Raw genomic sequence first — 21,155 nt, forward strand, 5'->3', positions numbered from 1 at the left:
CCGGGGTCCATTCCCAGAAATTCGGATTTAATTGGTCTGCCGTGGAGTTTGAGCACGGTTTTTGTTTGTTTGTTGCTTCGTTTGTTCCCCAGTGATTCCAATGATCGTCAAAGCTGAGACCCACAGGTTCAACGGAAAGCACAACACAGGGGTCCTCAAAGTGTGGTCCCAACATCAGCGTCACCTGAGAACTTGTTAGACATGCAGATTCTTGGGCCTAATCTCCCACTGACTGAGCAAGAAACCCTCGCTCAGTCGAGGTGGGGTGGGGGCCCAGCAGCCTGTGTTGTAACAAGCCTTCTAGGGGTCCTGAGTCCCGCCCCCGTGTAAGATGCACTAGCTGTGGAGGGTTGCAGGCAAGAGAACCCAGAGTCTATCTGGTTGTAGATCTACTTGTAGAATAGCTCTGTGGTGGGGGGCAAATCATTGAACTTCTCTGACCCTCGGTTTCTTCACCTGTAAAAAGAGCTGGAGGGATTAGATGAGCTTAATAGTTACCTATGATGTTAAGAATCTATTATCTATGCACACTAAACCCAAGAAAGTTTTTATAATGTACTTTACAAAATTTATATTTTTATATAATGGAAATAGAACATAATCATTGTAGGAAACTCAAAAAGTGCAGACAAGAATAAAGAAGAAAATAAATTTCAATTAAGATTTCTTCACCCAAAGATAACTGTTGCTTATATCCAACAGTTTGGTGTGTTGGAGATAGATATGCTGGTGTGTTGGAGATATTCTAGTGTGTTGGAGATATTTTGGCATGTTTTCTTCTGATAGTTTCTGTGCGCATCAACTTACAAAACTGGGAGTGATACTACATATGGTTCAGGAGCCTACTTTTCACCTGACATGATATCAGGGACATATCTCTTCATCATTAAAAGTTATTTTAATCATCTTTGTTAGTGTCTACATAATATTCCATTACATGTTTATACCATAATTTATTTAACCTTTCCCTATCTTGGATGTTTAAGCCTTTTCTCATTTCTTGATGTTATTATGATGAATATCTATCTATCTATCTATCTATCTATCTATCTATCTATCTATCTATCTATCTTTTCTACCTATCTAATTCTTTGTCTGAAGACCTTCATAAGAGAATCCTAGAAACAGAATGATTGGATCAGTGCACATTAGGCATTTGATACATTGCCAACTTTTTTCCCAGATACAAGCCACTTCACACAAACACCAGCAGTATTTTAGAGAGCTCTCCTCATGACCCTCGCCAGCATTAGTCATATTGATTTTCATTTCATATACTGCCACGAGGCAGCAGATGCCTGCAGCTGAAGAGTAGTGTTTATAGCAGGGGTATTGCTTGGGCTTTTCATACCTAAGGGGGCCTCAGAATAAAGAGGCAGAGAAGTGAGAGGGGTCCAGGAGCACAAGGACTGGGGTCGGAATAGTGGGAGAGACTATCAAGGGACTGATGATACATTTCCAATGAGTCCTCCTTAAAATGCAGAACTGGAATTTACTTGAAGTCTGTGGGAGAATTGCAGGTTGATGATAAATTACCTTTTCTAGAAATTGGTACTAATAAGGCAGAATGTCATGGTGCCCAGGGGTGGGCTTGCCTGAGCCAGGTGGAGAAGGGGCCATTGATTAGATGAACTTCTGAGGTCTCCTCTGGGCTTATGATGCTAGGCTACTATAGTCAACACAGAGGTCAGGACATTCCTCTTTTTCCCACCATCCCTTACCCCTGGGCACTTTACACAAGGATCCCCTTGGGCTTCATTTTGCTGTGTCTTCCTGCCCACTGACCCATCCTTGCCTTGTTGACTTCGTCAGACAGCCTTTTACTGCCTTCTTGTCAGCTGATTCCTTCTTGGATCCAGGATCCTAATCATAGAGAAAAAGAACAGTGAGAGGCCATAGAAAATAGAATCCCAACCCTTATTTATAAAAAAGGAAAGGGGAAGTGGTGAGCTTATTTCACCATTTATTTATAGCCCCACCTACTTCCAAAAGTATCTTAAGTAATACCTGCTTTGGAAGAGGCCCCAGGGAAAACAAAGTCTCCTCTTTAAAAACCAGACCAGGGAACACCAGCCCTGCGAGTTGTTAACAGGTTAACAATGGGGAGGAGAGTCATTCTGGCATTTAATCCCTGGATTTTTAAGTGTGAACATTATTTGGATGAGAGGCAGTTTAGAGGGTGGTTAAAAGCATAGATTTAGTATATACCCAAAAGAGCTGAAAACAGGTGTTCAAACAAAAACTTGTTCAAGAATGTTCTTACAGCACTATTAACAATAGCTAAAGGTGAAAACAACCAAAATGTACATCAGCTGATGAATGGATAAACAAAATGTGGTATATCCATACACTGGATTATTATTCAGCAATAAAAAGCAACAAAGTACTGATACATGCTACAGCAAGTATGAACCTTGAAAACATGCTAAGTGGAGGAAGCCAAGCACAAAAGGCCATATGTTGTATGATTCCATTTACATGAAATATTCGGAATAGGCAGATCCATAGAGACAGAAAGCAGATTGGTGGTTGCCAGGGGCTGGAGGGTGAGGGTAATGGTGAGTGACTCCTTAATGCGTATGGGGTTTCATTTTGGGTGATGGAAATGTTCTGGACCTGGATGTGGTAATGATTGCAGAACATTGTGAATGTACTTAGTGCTGCTGAATTGATTAAAATGGTAAATTTTATGTTATGTGTATTTTACCACAGTAAAAAAATTAATTTGTTCTTGGGGGAAAAAAAAGCATACTCCTAATGAGTTGTATGTGGGTTCTAATCTCATCTCCACCACTTACCAGCCTTGTGACCTTGGCAAGTCACTTAAACTCTCAGTTCCCATTTCCTCGTCTGTAAAGTGGGTATGATTATAACAGTACCTACCTCATAAGGTTATAAATCTTGAATGAGTCAATATATGCAAAGTGCTTAGTACAATACCCGGCACATAGGAAGCATGCTGTAAATATTTGTGTTATTAATCTAACCCAGGTATTCTCAACTAGGGGCAGTTTTGCCTCAGAGGAGATACTTGGCAATGTCTGGAGAGGTTTTTGATTATCACAATTGGGAGGTTCTGACATCTAGTGTGTAGAGGCCAGGGATGCCACTAAACATCCTACAATGCACAGGACAGCCCCCACAACAATGAATTATCTAGCCCCAAATGTTGATAGTTCCAAGGTTGAGAATCCCGGATTTAAATAGAGCATGTAGAGAAATGTGCTTCGTCTAATGAATGTATAGATAAAAATGGGTCCAATAGAGATTTTTGTTAGAAAAAGACTGTAAGCAAAAGTATTAAATGTTCACCGTGTCTAGTGAACATGTATGATCATTGTGGGGGATACAAAAGAAACCAACGCGTTGTCCTTGAGAAGCTTGGATAAAGAAGAGCTCTGTGCGATGGAGTGATTTAAGAGAGAAGTTTTTACCAAGAGACATTTGTAATCATTTTTCCTTTAATCAGAGGGTGATCTGGGGTCATCCACACGACTCACAATAATGCTCACTCAAATGCCAACACTTCTGGTTCCCTGTAAAGACGCATCTTAAGTGAACAGTGTGTATTTCCTTCACATGTCTGAATGTGTCTTGTGTTTGGGTAAATTCTGTTGAACAAATATCTGTAAAAGAAATCACTGTCACAGATAAAAATAAAAATTACTTGTTATAAGTAAAGGCACGGACAGAAGAGAAAATATTAAATCTCCTCGTATTCAACCACCCATATACCAAAAGGAAAAGGAGATCCTTTTTACCCATTTACCATTTAAAGAGTTATTTTATCAGATTCTAAAACCATATATCCATATAATTAGCCTGGTTCAGATCACAGAATCCCCTCTTACATGGAATGGCTCCCCATCAGAAGGTCTCCGTTGATTTGCTAGCTGTAGGCTTGGGAAGAGACCCTTATTCCTCCTCTCTGTCTTTCTGCCTTTAGGCTAAGGATTAGAAGCCTTTCAAAGGTATGCCATGCCTTTACTCCCTGTGAGTGGCAGTTGTGCTTTAGGATTGAGCAATGGGAAGGAGGGCTAAGGAGTCTGGTGGAGCCCTTCAGGAGGGCAGACCTCTGGAGGTTCAGCTCCTTGGAAGCTAAAGCATGGTGATGGGTAATCATAGGATGGGGCAAGAGACGTTACCCCATGTGGTCACCTTTGCACACCTTCCTCCACAACTCTGACCTCCTATCTGTACGGGTACTTTCTGGCAACTTATATTTATTCAGTGCCTACTATGGCAAGGAATTTTATCAGACACTCTTGTAGGAGGAAATAAAGATGAATTAGACATAGAGCAGGTCACCGTGAGTTCCCAATGTGTCAGGGATGTAAGACCCATCATAAGTCACTCATATTATAAGATAGAAAGTGATAAGGGCAATAAGAAAAATATGGAAAACTGCTATGGGATTTCTGAAAAGAGAATTGGCCTCCAGTGGGGAGTTTGGAGAAGTCCTTTTGGAGAGAGTAGCAACTGAGTTAGAATATGAATGTTGGTGAAAATGTAGACATGTTGAAATGATGCTGGGATACGCTAAAGGACAGAGCAAGCTACCAAGGTGAGAAGTTGAATATGTCAGGGAAGAGGTTTTGTAGGATTTGTGGAGGGGAGTGTAGGGAAATAGATGAGCTGGATAGACTGAGACGAGCTCACAAAAAACCCACAATGCCAGGACACAGTTAAGCCACGGAGAGTCATTGACGTTTTCTGAGCAGATGTGGAGTAGTGAGTGGACTAAGAAGACTGTTGTGCAGCTGTGTGTAAGGTGGACTGAAGAGATATCAAGGGTCTGACTTATTGTGGGGCAAGAATGGTAAGGGGGGGCAGACTTGGCCAATATTTCAGATAAAGCATTTGGCAGGACACAATGGCAGGATGTGGCACCACATCAGCTTCCTTAGGCACCACTGGTGTTCAGGAGCACAGGGGCTGGACGCAGATGTTTTGGGTTCTAGTTCTGGCTCTGCCACTTAAGCCAGCTGCGTGTCCTTGGGCAAATTGCTTCACCTCTCCGTGCCTCAATCTCTTCATCCAAAAAATGGAAATAGAAGTCTTATTCCTCATACACATGAGCTGAAGAGTAAATGAGTAAGTGCATTTAACACATTCTGAATATTATCTGGCACAATATAAATTATTGTGCTCAAAGTGCAATATAAAAATTGGCTGTTATTATTATTGAAGATAACAAGAGGGTAAAATGGGAGGATGCACTGCTGAAGTAAGTTGGAATCATGATAATTGCCAGGAATAAATTATACAAGGAAAAGATTGATGTTTTATTACTCTCCACAAGGCTGCTTGGAGGGGCTAGAACATGGGGCCACGTCTCAGTAGAGCACAGGATGAATTCACGCACTGTCCACCTATGTAATGGTCCAGCCATCTACATTCTTCTTGCTTTCTAGTTGCAAAAGCATTGATTTTACTGTCTGGCATTAGCTGCCTTCAACTTTCCCAACAGATCAGGAGTACTCCCAAGACATAATGATTTCCTCACTTCTATTAATGGAGAGACCTAGGACCAAAAACTATGGTCTCAAGAGAGACCATCAAACACATGATGCTCTTAAGAGCAAGGAGGGCATTAGGCTTGGGCACTAACAGAATGAACATTGAAGATATTTTATTTAAAAGAAAAGCAACTATGATGTTTTGGCTTTAGTTTGGGAACCCTGTCTTGTCTATGTGGGTCGGGGGGGTTGTTTGCAGCTGTGGAAGAGAACAGGAACTGGGGGTATCCTGGAGTGAGACACCTACCTCTCACTTTGAAACTTTGGCTGTAGGACTCAGAGCTGAAATGCTATGCTCTTCCTCCTTGCCCCACTGGGTGCTCAGACTGTTCTAATTTAATGCACGCATAAGAATAAAAATTAAGCTTCCCTGTGCTGGGGCAGATTTTTTAAAAATACATGCAGACTGAATCCCTATAAGACTAAACAATCATCAGGGTTTAAAGGTTTAATCTGCTGGAGTTCAGCCCAGGATGGGGTGCAGAGCCCCAGAATAATTGGATGCAGCCTCAGGCTTTGAACATCAGAGCTAGTGGGGGGTGTGTGTGTGTGTGTGTGTGTGTGTGTGTGTGAAACATGCTAGCCAATATTTGAGGTCTCTCTTTTGCAGTGTGCTGTGGCAGGAGGAATAAAGCTGCCTGCCCCTGCCTCCTCCATTGATTCTTCAGTTGCTGTGAGCATGAATGTGTGCTATTGTTCCAGGCACACGTCGGCCATAAGAAATAGCACAAAACAGGCCCGTCCTTATTCAGATGCAGAGCCCCCTCCATCACTCAAACCAGCCCTTCCAGGTCACATGCCGGAGGCCTCTGCAGACAGGACGCAGCTGCCTCAAATCTGCTGCCTAACATTAGCCGCGGTTCGAAAAACCTGACAGCACTGAGCTTCCCAGGCTCCGCAGGGGAAACCAGAAGGATCTGGGGGCCAGGCACGATGTTTTCCCAGGAACTGTGGCTGGAAAATGAGAAAAAGTGTGCTGTGGTTCGGAAGCCTAAGCAAGGCAGGAAACGCCAGGAGCTGCTGGCCGTGGCCTTGGGGGTGAAGGTGGGAGTCAAAGGCGGCTTTCTCTGGCCCCCTCTCAAACTCTTTGCCTGTCCACAGATCTCCTCCCTGGTCCGAAGGGCCGCCCTCACGCACAACGACAACCATTTCAACTATGAGAAGACACACAACTTTAAGGTAAGCAAGCCTCTGCATTCTTTCTTCTGTTGTAAGAGGGCAGGTGGAGAGCGACAGTTTATGGTTTCCATCTGGTCTTTGTAAAGTAATGAGACAGCAAATTCTTTTGCTTTCCCCATTTAACTACGTGCATACACCGTTGCTTTGTATGGAATCAAACTGGAGACTCAGAATGCACTTTGCTTGATCCTGATGCCTAGAAACACCTCTATGTATATAAGCTTCCTTCTGGAGAATTGGGCCCATTTCGTCTTCATATTCCCATGTCCAGTGAGAGAAAAACAGAGCATGCCCACTCTGTGGCATTTAGAGATCTGGGGTGAGTGTAGAACAGTACTTTTCCGCTCAGAGCAGCAGTAAAGACTCTTGCTATCTCTGAGCAAGTGAAAACAGTTGACCATTCACATTCTGTGTTTCGTCTTTTGTTTTCAGAGATGCTCACTGCTTTGGTTTATGTGTAGACAGCTGTGAAAGCAAATGATGACAGGAGATACCATCCTGTCACTTTTGTTTGTGCTCTGGGCGTATGGGGCACCCTGGCAGCCTGGCCAAGCTCCTTCCCGTCGCAGCCTTGATCCTGCTCACCAGACCAAACAAAAAGATATGGAAAGCGGCTGGGAGTTTAAGTGGATTTTCCCATGTGTATTTATAAACTGGAAGTGCTGCTATCTTCATTTCAGACCAGCACTTGTAGAAGCAGCCTGCCATCAGAAAATCATGGCCTATTTCCTATGCCCTAGTGTGTTTTCCAAGAAGGGCTGGGAGGAGATTCTGAGGCCAAATTGCCTGGCTTGAGATGCTGTTGAGTGGAGGAGAGAGAGGACCGAGTTAGAGGTTTTACCCCAGCAACTGGGCTGTCAATTAGGAAGTTGGAGAGAATGGAGATGAAGGATCCAAGAAGACAAGAAGAGGCAGGGGTAGCAAACTGTGAATTGCCTTCTTTTTTTAAACTCTTGTTTCCTTTAGAGCCCGTAGCCCAAGTGACTGATGAAACTCAATAGCCCCTATGTCAGAGGTGACCAGTGAAACTGATTTTATTCTGTTGCCTTCCCATCCTTCATAAGGACAAATGTGTCTATTAAATAGACGTTTGTATTAGTTTGGTCTGTTTTCCCTGCTTCTGTTTTTAGAAAGCAAGCAGCTCAGGCATTTGCATGCTATTATTGAACTGAGGAATGGAATTATTCAGCCCTCCATATTTAGCATGAGGATGAAGAATTGCATTATATAGGTCCTCATCTTAGCCATGGCTCTCAATATTTCCTCCATCACTGAATGGTGACAGGTCTAATTTGGGGGCATAAAAAGCCTTTGTTTCTTCTTTTCGTATTTCCTATGTTTACCCTCATTAATTTTTTTTGCCGTAAGAAAGTGTTTTCCTGACTTTTGGCAGAAATCCTGATTCTTTGCATCCTGTGGATGCACCACCACGAATGGGAGGATGGATCTTCTTGGACTTGGAAATTCTTTTCCTTCCTCTTGAAAATTCCAGTTCTTTTGGCTGGAAGATACAATTGGAATTATGCCCTACCTTGATATGTGTTTGCACAGGATAGCTTCTCTTTATTTACATTGTATCTGAGCTTGTGTGGAAAACACGCAAGTATATTTAGTTGATTGGTAATTTCAAAACTAATTTCAGTCTTTTGTAGTCTTAGATCTCTGAATTGGAAATGAAGACATTTAAAGCAAAAGGATAGTTGAATCTTATTTTCTTAAATAGTACTGTTGCTAACATGATCTATATTTTTTTATCACTGAAAAACACAAACAGCTTTTTAAATGTTTGCTTAAAAGGTCAATACCAATTTGGTATGATCTCTTCTAACTTACAGCTATTGAGAGAGGAAAGGGCAGAGAAAGGACAGGTTGTTAGAGAGGAATATACAAGCCAGACAGGAGTGTTTCTCTTCCAAGTTTTAAATAGACGTCTTTGAGACGTAGCAGACCCTTGAGTCTCTGTGTCAGTTGATTGTGGCTTTCAATGGTACTGCTCGTGCCACTGTCCTTAAGAATGAGTGGCAGGGGCAGGAGGGGGTGGTTTCTCTGTCATTTCTTGTCCCTTCCACCCTCATTCAGCCCTCTCCTCATGCCCAACTAACTTTAAGTGGGAACTTTGCATGGTCTTTGGAAAAACATTCTACAAGCAGGTCAGTGCTATAAATAGAGCAGTGGGTTTTTAGTAACACGCCACTACACTTACTGAAAAAAGAAAATTCTTATCAAAAGTCCCTGCCATCTGTTTAGAATTAGTGTAAAATTAAGACATAAAACACAAACTTTTTCTTTATGTTGACTTCTAATAGACTTTATTCTGAAACTTTCTTGATTTGTAATTCGGCTTATTATTTGAGGATATTGTGTGCGTGGCATAGAGTAAGTGTTCAATGAAAAGAACAAATAATCACATTTTCATGTGATTTATCAGCAAATAAGCCTTGCTAGGCCCTGTCTGCACTCTCCTCTAGAGGCCTCTTAACCAGCGATTCAAATCTGCCAGCAGATCTTAATGTCTCACCCACAACAAGATTTTTTTCCCCAGTGAGGACTAGTCCCCCAGGTAAAAATCCCTCTCCTGGTTCTCCCCAGGAACTTCGTCAAGAGGAATGAATAGAAACTCCCAACACTGTACAGGTTGGGAACTCTCGCTCCATTCTTTCAGAAAGCTCCCAGTCACTGCTCCTGAGTGCATATCTACTGTCCTTGTCTTCCAAACAAAGCATGTCTACGAAAAGACAAAATTCAGCTCTGGGAGCAAAAGCTTCTGGAAGCAAATTCAAGTTGCACTTCGTTTCACGCAATAATTATGTATTTGCAACACTGTATGCAGATGCAATTGTTGCTAATTTAAATCCTAAATTCGCCCAGGTTATTTACACGTCTAGGCACTACGAGATAGTTTGTTGCAGGAATGATGAAATTAGTAGACTCCTCTCTAAAATGAAACCTCTTTGATAAACAGAAAAAGCACTCCTTTATTTAACTTATGTTACATCTGCATCTCTGTTTATCTAGTTGACTTAAAGAGGCACTCTCCTGTAGGTGGAATAGCTTTCTTTTAGATGATCTATCCTAATAACTCCTCGTGGCTAAGCTCTAAAATCTTTAAGCCAGTGAACCCCAGAGCCCCACAGTCTGGATAACTGTCCTTTCTTCCCCACGTAGTACAGTGATGAGGTAGCTGTGGTCAGGTTGATACTCCTGGCTATGACTTGATCTCTGTCAAAGAGCTTAGTTCTCTCAGCCTCAATTCCCTTATCTGTAAAATGGGAGTGTTGTAAGGTTTCAAGAACATGTAAATTACCGTGGTCCCTGGCACCCAGTTAGGTTAACTTCTATTATTATTTTACTATTCATCTTTTTGTGTCTCTCATTTCTTTTCATGTTTAGCTTTCTCTGTCTCTGTATTTCTTATTTTCTACTCTCACTTCTTCATGTCGTTCTTTCTTTTTTCTATCATCTCTTTCCTCCTCTCTGCTTAACAAGATGCAATAGAAAAATGAAAGAGCATTCTGGGCAGTGTAAAAGACATGAGTGAAAACTTGGAGTCGGAAATGAGCCAGGAGTGAATAGGGTGCAGGGAACAGACCATCTGGGAGAGGGGGTGCTCACTTCACATCTAGATGATCAGCTGGGTGGGCCAGATCCTGGCAGACTCATGACCCTGGGGCATTTTCTCCACTCAGCCCGTTTATGTTCTCAGCCTGCCCAGTCTGTACCTCACTCACTCCTTCTGGTGAATTCTCTCCCTCCACTAAGGCACTTCAGGGGCACTCTTCTCTCTATACACAGAATGTGGATGGAGAGCAGAGGTCCAGAAAGTTCTAAAGGTCCAAGAGCAAACCATTCTACCCACCTCACCCAGTGTTCTCCATCCCCCCGTCTATCCCCCCACCCATCCTCCTGTCCATCCCTTTCCCAGGCCCCTGCCAGCTTTACTTTTCTCCATAGCACTGATCACCAGCTGACATTGTGCATATTTACTTGTGTGTTTGCCCCTCCCTTACCAGATGGAAACACTCCCCCACCCCGTCCCCCTACCCTTCAACTCCCGTGGGAGCAGGGATTTTTGTCTGTTTTACTTCCTGCAGAAGCCCTGTGTCTAGAACAGGGCCTGGCCTGGAGCGGGCTGTCCCTACTGGCTGCAGGCATGTGCAGCACATATCTCACGGCCCCTCTACCTAAGAGGGCACTTTCCCTCCTCACTCCCCACCCCACAGTTTGCTCTCATTCGTGGTTCTTTGCATTTGTGTGAGTTGTGCTCCAGTCCTTCCAGGTAATGGGTCCTTGCCAGGGTCACCAGACTGTGCCAGCAAGATGGAGACCGTATCAGGGTGTGTCAGGCTGGCTCTCATTCCAGCCAGCCAGAGGGTCTGGCCATGCAGTGCTACCCAGTGTCTTATATACGGGGGAGCTGGGGAGACAGGTGCCCTGGTTCACTCCTGTCGTCCCAGCTTCCTTTGTGGTGTCTCTCAAAAGTGGCCTGATCTGGACATAGGTTAAATGGTTGCCCAACTTACCCTTTTATGTTCCCACTCTCGATAGACTGGCTGCACAGTAGCATCCTGTTCCCATGGTCCACCATGTGTACATGTGTGCTCACGTAGCATGCTCCTTCTAAACATGCCTTCCCACCGCATAAGATCCTGGGGCCAGGACTAGAAGTTCAGGGGGTTGAGAGTGTGTCCTGGTGCTACTGCTAGGACACCTGTCTACGGTGTGGCAGCGCCACGGCCTCCTCCTGTGGGTTTTGTGGCTCATGTATGGTTTCTATGCCTATCACTTGTTTTTGCATTCTTATCGGTCTAGTGGTCATTTGCTTTGAAATGAGCCATTTTTGCTTCCTCCATGCAAATTCCTCTCTTTTCCTTGTCCTCCTTGACCTCATAAAATGTGTTAGCCCTTCGTCCCCAGTATTTTGCCTGCCTTGCATTCTTGCGGGTGTGCAGTGGCCCATCGCCCTTCTGTGCCTGTCCTGATCCCCCTTCCATGCACCTGGGGAGCCGGGGCAATTCAATATTGTGCCTGCACAGGCAGAAATCAGCTTCAGAAATAGTGTGGGTTTTATTTTCTTTTGTTTAATCACCAGAAAAGGCTATTTTGGCAGAAACAAGTCTGGAAGGAACAATTTAAAGGAAAGACAAACCTCATCACTTTGAATATAAAATGAGAGACTCAAAGTGAGACGGGAATAAATAGGCTTGGAAATATGGGGCTGTATGAAGAAAATATAGTTTCTGCTTCCAAAGTGCTATGAAGAAGAGTCATTTTTATCTACCTCCTACTATAGCCTGCTCTACCATTATGATTACTAGAAACTCCTTCTTTTCAAGTACTAGAACCCCTGGAAACTGTCTTAAGCTAAATAAGAGGCTGTTGCACAGGAAGGTCTCATAGAGCCCTAAGGGACTGCTCAGAACGCAGGCAGGGGAGGAAGAGGGACTGGGAGTACATCTGGACTTGGTTTCTCCTTCTCTTCCCTCTCCCTCTCCCTTCCACTCTCTCCATTTCCCTCCCTCCTTTTCTCACTCTCTCTCCCTCTCTCCCTGCCACTTCATTGCTTTCTGCTCTCTGGGTATCAGCCCCATTGTTCTCTCCCTGCACAAAAATGTCTTAGTCCCTACAGTCTGCAGAATATGGCTGATGATGATAACTCCCTGATTTATATGTTACCAGACCAGCCACAAAATCCCAATTCCAAATTTCCAGAGAGAGAATCAGAATAGCCTGACTTGGACCGGGTGTCTGTCGTGGTCAGGTAACTCTGACCATGGAGCTCATTCCTGTGAACCCATGGATGGAGCTACAGGATGCTTGGGGGTGAACAGTGCCCAGGTTATGTGGAAAAGAAAGGAATCCTCCTGGGTAGATAGCCTGAAGATATCCGCTATAATCCTTTCCTCCTTGTTTTAAAGAATTTTCCTTAAAGTTTCACATCAAAGTCCAACTCTTTCCGCTGTTCTGCTTGAAGTAAATCATGAAGCTACTCTGAGCCTAGATATTATTATTAATATTAATATCTTCAAGCCTAGGCATTCTGCAGCACGAGTTAGTCTTGTCCTCTGTCTGGGGATAAGGAAGAGTCTCTATTCTTTGGGTTTCATCTTTTATACAGTGTACCTATTGCTGTTGTGCCATCTTGGAGCCAGGACTAGCCCTTAGCAAAACTGGGAAGTCAATGAGGTTTATCTCTAGCAAACTCTCCATCCTCTGCCCCTGGATTGTCTCTCTTGCCCCCCTCCCATTGTTCCTGTCTGCTAAGTGACTCCATCGAACCACCTGCCAGCCCTGGTTTCTAGATCTTAGCTTCACCTTCTCCACTTCATTCCTCAAGGCTTTGCATTCTGCTGATAGGCTACACATTATGCTTAATTTGAAGTATCACCTATTTCCTGACAAACCAACCTGGTAAGTTGCTCAAAAACCCTTTCTTCTGTGATTCACCAAGATTTACTATTGCTCTGCAGATAGAATGTGCTCGATTTTAAAAGGGCTTGTTCATGGAAATGACAGCTAAATTAATTCAGTAGTCATGTTTTAAAGGGATCCTCTTGAGACCAACAGCACAATGCCTTTATCCAGTAGAATTTCATTCATGGTGGGGATTTCAGGCAATTGAGGAAACAATTTTTGGACGAGGTTCTCACATAGGTGAGTGCTTTCTCTGCCTGCCAGGGTCTGACTTAAAGCTTATCTCATATCCCTTTGGCATGTTTCTATGTAAATATCAGGACACTGTCATTGTAAATCCTTTACAAACCAGCAGAGCCCGGTGGAAAGAGAATAAGCTTTGACAGCAAACCCAACAGGGACTCCTCATTTAGGCCACACACTTGGCCAAGCTGTTGCACAAATGTAAATCATCTCCTATTAATTTTATATTGAGTTTGTTTTATCCCAAAGAACATATAATTCAAAGAGACTTTTCTAACTGACTAAATGGCTGATTCTAGCATTGTAAGTCCAGAGAAATACTCTTTTTGTGTTTTGTGGGGAGAAAAAAAAAAGCACCAGTGATCACTGTTCATGTTAGTTGGGTATTTTTGAAAGTTCTGAAGAGGAAACTATTTAGACATTCATTTTTTATTCAGCAAATATGGGCTGAGGGCCCATGATATGCCAGACACTACCAGGTACAAGAAAGACAGTGGTGACATAAGAATGTGAACTCTTCCTCTACTGAGTGGTTCTCAACCAGAGTGCTTGTGCTCCCCAGGGGACATATGGCAATCTCTGGAGACATTTCTGATTCTCATAACTAGGGTGTGCTAATGGTATCCGGTAGAGACTGGGGATGCTGCTAAACATCATGCAATGCCCAGGACAGCCCCACCACAAAGAGTTATCCGGCCCCAATATCAGTAGTGCCAAGGTTGGGAAAAACTGCAATACACAAAGGGGGTAGGGAGGGGGGGAGTCCGCTGGAGGGTTCTAAGTGGGGAAATGTCAAAAGAACGTTGGTGCTGAAGCCCTCATAAACCTGAAAGGAAGTTAGCTAGCACAAGAATATCTCACTTTATGCAATGGGGAGATTCCCAAAAAGCTTTGTGGCAATGAATGTTTTAGAAATTAAATCTTTTTTTTTTTTTTTTAATTTTTTGTTTATTGCAGTAACATTGGTTTATAACATTGTAAAAATTTCAGGTGTACATCATTGTACTTCTATTTCTGCATAAATGTACTAGAACAGCTGCTGAATAGACAGATCTGGGGGTCAGCAGTGCCAGGGTTGAGAAACCTGGCTTTCCTACAACATCTGCTCAGCAGGCCTCTCAGGGAAACCCAGAGGCTTCTGTCACAGGCTGTGATTCCCCTTGGCTATTTTTCTTACATCTGAAAAGGTTCACTTCAAGGTCACTATTTCATCTGATCTTGCAAGAGGGAAAAGTCCAAAGTTAACCTAATTTCTTACATGAATTCAATGTCACATGATTACAGGAAATGCAGTAGATTATAGGGAAAACCGTGGGCTGCATTCAGGAGGCCAAGTTCTGCTGACCCTGGGGGTGACCACGGAGGAGCCACCTGCCCTCCAGCCTCTCAGGTAACTCTGGGCAAAAGCTAGACTAGGTGACCCCCTCAAACCCAGCGGCTGGTAGCTTGAAAGTGACTTTAGCCACCACCAGCCCCCTCTTCTATGCATACAAAGCAGCTAAGAAAAAACTGTCTTTAACCCAGAGTCTTTTTCAAATCAAAGTAAAAGAGCAAAGTTCTCATTTTTAACACAAGTAATAAAAAGGACAAACTGAGGCAATATGGTTTTAGTCTATACCAGTGATTGTTTATTGGGGTTGCTTTGCCCCCTGGGACACATTTGGTGATGTCTGGAGACACTTGTGGTTGCTGCAGCTGAGGGTGCTACTGGTGTCTAGTGGGTAGAGGCCAGGGATGCTGCTAACATCCTACAAGGCACAAAGGTTTATCCAGCCCCAAATGTTGATAGTGCCAAGGTTAAGAAACCCTGATATACACTGGTAAGAAAAAGCAAAATTTCTCAACTGTAGTACATCATAAATAGCACTTTCTTACAGTCTAGAACCTGGGCTGAGCTGAGTATACACTTGGGCGGTGTCTACATTGACCCATGAAAACCTACTTGTTAGGAAACCACCGGGGACTACTGCCTTCCAGATTCAGCAGATGTGAGACAAATAACATCCTGCTCATTTAGAGTCAAGTCAGGGGATACTCACTAAACACCCGAGATTTTTCTTGACAGGTCTTCTTGCTCTTGTTTTTGCTAAGCAGCCGTTCCTGGGCTATTTGTCAAACATCCCTTATCTCCTGCAATATCATCTTTTTCTGTTTGGTGTGGTTTTGGAATTCCGGGCAGACCATGCCCAGTATAATAGTCTTGGACAGACATTCTTCCTGTCTGGGGTATTTTCTTCCTGTCTAGGGTATTTTAGTTACTGCCCTAAAGTTTGCAAAATGTTCTTTTTTCTGAAAAGATATTCTTGAAAATCAATAAACTTCAGAGAATGGAAAAAGCTGATCAGTGACTTTTAAAGATATGGGGTATTTCACTGGGAGAGTAGACATAATAACTGAACCCCAAATAAAATGGGCTCAGAGAGGATGCCCTCAGCATTTACATACAGCCTAGTGTCTAGAGATTGTCCTTGTGGACCCTAAAGAAAATTGAACAATATATCGGCCATGAAAATGAACAGTGGCCCATCACAAAGAGGAAATTAGGCAGTGGGCCTAAAATAATGTTTAACTAACTTTATGTTCCCCTCTATCCCCGTTTTGTTTTATTACTGTGGGGACACTCAAGAGTTATTTGCTATTCAGAAATATCTACCTACATTTGTTTGGCTGGAGAAATGAGATTGAAGGCAGTGGGGATACAGGATGGGAAAGGATGTTGGTAGATATGGGCAGGGCTAATAAGCATTAAAAGCAATTTTGATATGCATAATTATTTTTTAAAATATTGGCAAAAAGTGAAATTTTACAAAATCTATGAGTAGCATATCCTGTATTTTGCTAGGCCAGTTTCTCTTTTGTCAATGTGTAGTAAACATTGTAGCTACTCTCCTAATTTCTAAATATTACACTTTCATTTTTACCCCAAAGTATGGAGATATTTTCCATGTGATTTCTTTATCCGCTGGAGATGTTCCAGAGAAGAATTTTGTCACTGTTTTTTTTGCATGACCAACAAGAAAAGAAAGCCTTTCAAAAACCAAGCCCACCTTCATTGGCCTTTGGATATGCTGTTTCCTCTTCTTGGAATGTTCTCCCCGTCATCTGCCTCACCAGTCAACACCATCACTTCCTCACCAGCTCCATCTTTCCCAGTCTGGTGAACTCCTATCCGTCCTTCAAAATTCAGTTCAAATATCACTTTCACCAGCCTTCTCAGGAAGAATTTATTGTTCTCTCCATCATACTACCATGGGATAATTATTTATGTTGCCTGTTTATTCTTGTACATGAGATCCTTGAGTGCAGGGAGGTCTGCACTCCTCTGATCTATTTTGACTTTGTATGTCCAAGGACTAGTACAGTGCCAGATTCAAAGTAGGCAATCAGCATGTAAGTATTGAATAAATGAGTGAATAATGAGTGGGTGGATAGGTGGATGAAACAGGAAATAATTCATCTCTCTGATACCCTTCCCCTACTAATTTGTAATGCTACTTCTAAAATATACCAAATCTCTATATATGTGTGATTTGGTTTCTGACTTTCTGCTCTGTACCACTGGTCCATCCTGCATGGTGTTTTACTTTTCATAATATAGAAGTCTTGATATGTGGTTGGATGTGTTTTCCTACATTCTGCCACTTATTCAAAATATCGTGGCTATTCTTTTCTGCTCTATTCTTCCATATGGATTTTGGGGTCATCTTGTCAAGTTTTGTGAAAAGCACCATGGAGATTGATTGAAATTGCATTGGGTTTATAGATTCATTTGGAGAATAATTGATATGTTTACAATACTGAGCATTGCCATGCATGAATATAGAATATCTCCCTTCTTATGTCCTTAATGTCATTTATTTAATTATTTTCTAATTTTAGATTTTTGCTGCTATTGTGAATGGAGTCTTTAATTTTTATTATTTAATAAAATGAGTTATTGCTTGTGTATAGCAATGCTACTGATTTCTTCATAGTGCTCTTATATTAAGCAAACTTGATGGCCTTGTTTCTTCTTTCAATCAAATACTGTATTTCTTTGTCTTGTTTTATTATACTGGCTAAACTCTGCAGGCTAATGCTCAAGAGAAGCATTCATAGCAGGCAGCTTTCTCTTTTTGCTTACTTTAAAGGAAATTATACTAATGTTTCATCTTTACATGTGCAGTTTATTATGTGTGTATCATAGATACCTTTAATCAACTATTTGTAGGAGAGTTCTGTCTATTCCTAGTATGCTAAGTACTATTATTATGAATAGATGTTGAATTTTATTGATTGTTAGTATTCTAATTTTTGAAATGATTATGTAGTTTCTCTCTCGTTTTGTTATTGTAGTGAATTCTAATAACATGTTAACTACCTCAAATCTCTGAAATAAACCCTCCTTGGCCATGTCATTTTTTAAATATAATGCTACATTCAGTAGGATTGTTTAAGGATTTTTACATTTATGTTCATAATTGAAACTGACCTATAATTTTACTTTCATTTACTGTTCTTGTATAGATTTTAAGCAGGATTTTAGTAGCTTCTTAAAGCGAACTGTGGAGCTGTTCTTTTTTTCCCTTCCACTCTGGAATAGTCTGTATTTGGCTAGAGATGATTTATTTCTTAAAGATTTGATAAAACTTAATGAAATCATTTGGGATCCATGACTATTTGAGGGTAGATGTTTTACTGCAGATTCAATTATTTAATAGACATAGTTGAATGTAGGTTTTCTATATTATTTTGAGTCATTTTTGATAAATTTATATCCTTTAAGAAAATTACCCGTTTCATGTAACTTTTAATTTTGTGGGTATAAAGTTAGTATTCTCAGGGTTTTTTTTTTAACTATCTTTACTACATCTGCATTTATGTCCTCTTTCATCATTTGCGCCTTTTTTCTTGATCAATCTTGCCAAAAGTTTGCCTATTTTATAAATCTTCTTAAAAATTACCTTTTAGTTTTTTTAATCCTTTTTATTTTTTTCTTTCTCTTTTATTATATTCTGCAATAATATTTATTATTTTTTTGTTTTACTCTGTTATTTTTCTAGCTTCCTAAAGAGTATGCTTAGCTTATTAATTTTCAACTTTCATTTTCTAATATATGCATTTAAAGCTTCTATACCCCACAAAGGAGAGTTTTCTTTGTCTTTCAATTCTAAATGTTTTGTAATTTCTATTAGGATTTCTTCTTTGACTGCTAAATTTTAAAAATTATTTTAAATTTCCAAATATATTGAGTTTGGCTATTTTTATTGATTTTTAACTTTATTGCATTGTAGTCAGAATATGGTCTCTGTAGTATCAATTCTTTTGTAGATGTTGAGGCTTGGTTTGTGGTCAGTTTGTGTAAATGTTCCATGTGTTTTTTAAAAGAGTGTATGTTCTTTGAATTGTTGGATATGAAGTTCCTTTTATATTCAGTATATTAACTTTATCTATTTGATCTTATTAATTTCTGTGAATAGATGTTAAAATCATTATGATTATGGATTTGTCAATTTCTCCTTGTAATTCTTTCCATTTTTGTTTTATATTTTTTGAGACCAAGTTGTCATATGCATAAAAGCTCAGGATTATATATTTATGGTAAAATTAAATATATTTAATTATTATATAATGACCATCTTTATCACTTATAATAAAAAATATATTTCATATCAGTATATCTATTTTGAGTTTCTGTCGGCTAGCATTTTCTGGGTATGTCTTTTACTATCCCTTTACTTTCAACATTTCTATCACATTATATATTGAGTATGTTTTTTGCAAAGGTTTTTAAAATATCTGAAAATTTCTGTCTTTTATTTGATGAGTTAGAGCCATTTATATTTATCGTGATTAGACATGTATAAGTATTTTTCTTCTTTTTTTCTCTATTTAGTGTGGTTTTTATTGCTTTGTTTTTCTCTTTTATTGCTTTTTATTGGCTTAACCAAATCTTTATTTCTTTTTCTCTTACGCATTTTTTAAATTTGTGGATTCCATCCCACTCTTTTTGTGTATACTCAAAATTGTAACGAATGTGTAATTGACTTAAAATCTTCCTCAATTGGTAGCTCTACTTACCCCAAATTATAAGGACCTTAGAAGGCTTTAAATCTTTTAAGCCCCTCCAATCTTCCATGTCATTTTTTCACCCTGTTTTTAAGTGCCCTGAAATTAGTCATCTTGTTGTTATTGTTTTATACAGACAGGGCTTGATTAAATTGACCATGTTTACCAGTTTTCTTGCTCCCCATGGCTTATTGAATCTTGTTCTTTCCTACTAGGTTCAATATGCTTCCTATGTAAGTATATTATCCCTTAGTATTTCTTTGAGTGAGGATCTGTGAGTGGATCTTGGCATTTGTCTGAAAATATCTTTATTTCACTCTTGTTCTTAAATGGTGGTTAACTGGGTATAGAGGTTATGTTGGCAGTAGTTTACTCTGAGCACTTTGATGAAAGTATGCCATAGTCTGTTAGTCTCTTTTTGCTGAGGGAAAGTCTGTTTTCATTCTAATTGCTTCCCTTTTTCAGGTAACCTGCAGTCCTAAATGTTTTTTAGGATTTTGCTTATCTTTTTGTATTCTGCAATTCCACTATAATCTATATAGGTATAGATTATTTTTTATTTATCAGTTTGAGACTCATTTAGCTTTTCTTAATCTGAAGATTTTATATCTTTTACTAATTCTGGAAAGATCTCAACTGATTCTCTTTTTGAATATTGCTTCCATATATGCCCTAAACCCTTTCATCTCTCAGCTTTTCAAGGTGATCACTCCTTTGCTTCTCTCTCTTCTGCATCTCTAGTCTCTTCTACTTATTGTATAAATCCCATCAACAAGTCAACATGCCCTCATGTCTCCCATCTTCTATTAAAAAAAATCCTCTGTTGACCCCATATCTCCCCAGAGCTGTCTCGTTGCTCTGCTGGACATCATAGCCAGACTTCTTGATGAGTTTGCCTACACATTTCTCTACTTCCATACCTCCCATTTATTCTTCAGTTTACTTGAGTATGACTTCTGCCCTCCCAAGTCCAAAGAGACTGCTCTAGGCAGGGTTGCTAATGACTTTCATGTGTCTGAACCAATGTTCAGCCCTCATTTAACTGGACCTCTTTCTAGCATTCGACATGATTGACCTCTTCTTCCCTGAAACATTCTTTGCCTCTTGGCTTCTAAAACATTTTACTCTCTCGGTTCTCTCTAAACATCGAAGCACTAAAGGCTTGGGATGGGCTCTATTTTCTTCATTTTCTGCTCTTTATCCCTAATAGTTTTTATCCATTCATGCAATTTTCAATACTATTTATTTGTCAGAGATGGCCAAATGTATACCTCTAGCCCTCGTTCCTCCTCTGAGCTATTGAATTATGTGTGAATTCCTGCTTGACTCTAACACTTGGAATTCAGCAGCAGTTAACCTTAAACTGTCCAAAGCTGAATTCTTTCATTTCTCCCAGAAAGACTATCTTCCCTATCTCAGCAAATGGCATCACCGTCCACCTGGTTTCTAAAGCTAGAATCTAGGAGTCATTCTTGATTCCTCTCTCCTTCAAAGACCCACATTTATTGTATTATCATGTCCGGTAAATTACATCTTCAAAATATATCTCAAGTCCATCCACTTCCCGTCTTCACCTCCAGCATCCCAGCCGTGGCCTCTCTCGTTTCTCAACTAGAAACTGCTACTTAGTTTCTGAATCTCTTCTGCTATTACTACTGTCCCATCCATTTTCAACACAGTGGTCAGAATATCTTTTTTAAAAAGCATCTTCCTACTCAAAGCCTTTCAAGAACTTCCTATTGGACCTATATTAAA

At 40.7% G+C, this 21,155-nt stretch overlaps 1 protein-coding gene across 1 annotated transcript in view; it reads left to right on the plus strand.

Moving 5' to 3' along the window:
• Window positions 1–21,155, plus strand: part of CHN2 (chimerin 2) — a 290,292-nt gene that overhangs the window by 250,057 nt on the left and 19,080 nt on the right. Inside the window, exon 7 of the mRNA XM_058527610.1 lies at window positions 6,621–6,698. Coding sequence (XP_058383593.1) covers window positions 6,621–6,698 — 78 coding nt within the window. The remainder of the gene's footprint in view (window positions 1–6,620; window positions 6,699–21,155) is intronic.

Source organism: Diceros bicornis, chromosome 3, assembly GCF_020826845.1.
Source record: "Diceros bicornis minor isolate mBicDic1 chromosome 3, mDicBic1.mat.cur, whole genome shotgun sequence".
Classification (NCBI taxonomy): Eukaryota; Metazoa; Chordata; class Mammalia; order Perissodactyla; family Rhinocerotidae; genus Diceros; species Diceros bicornis.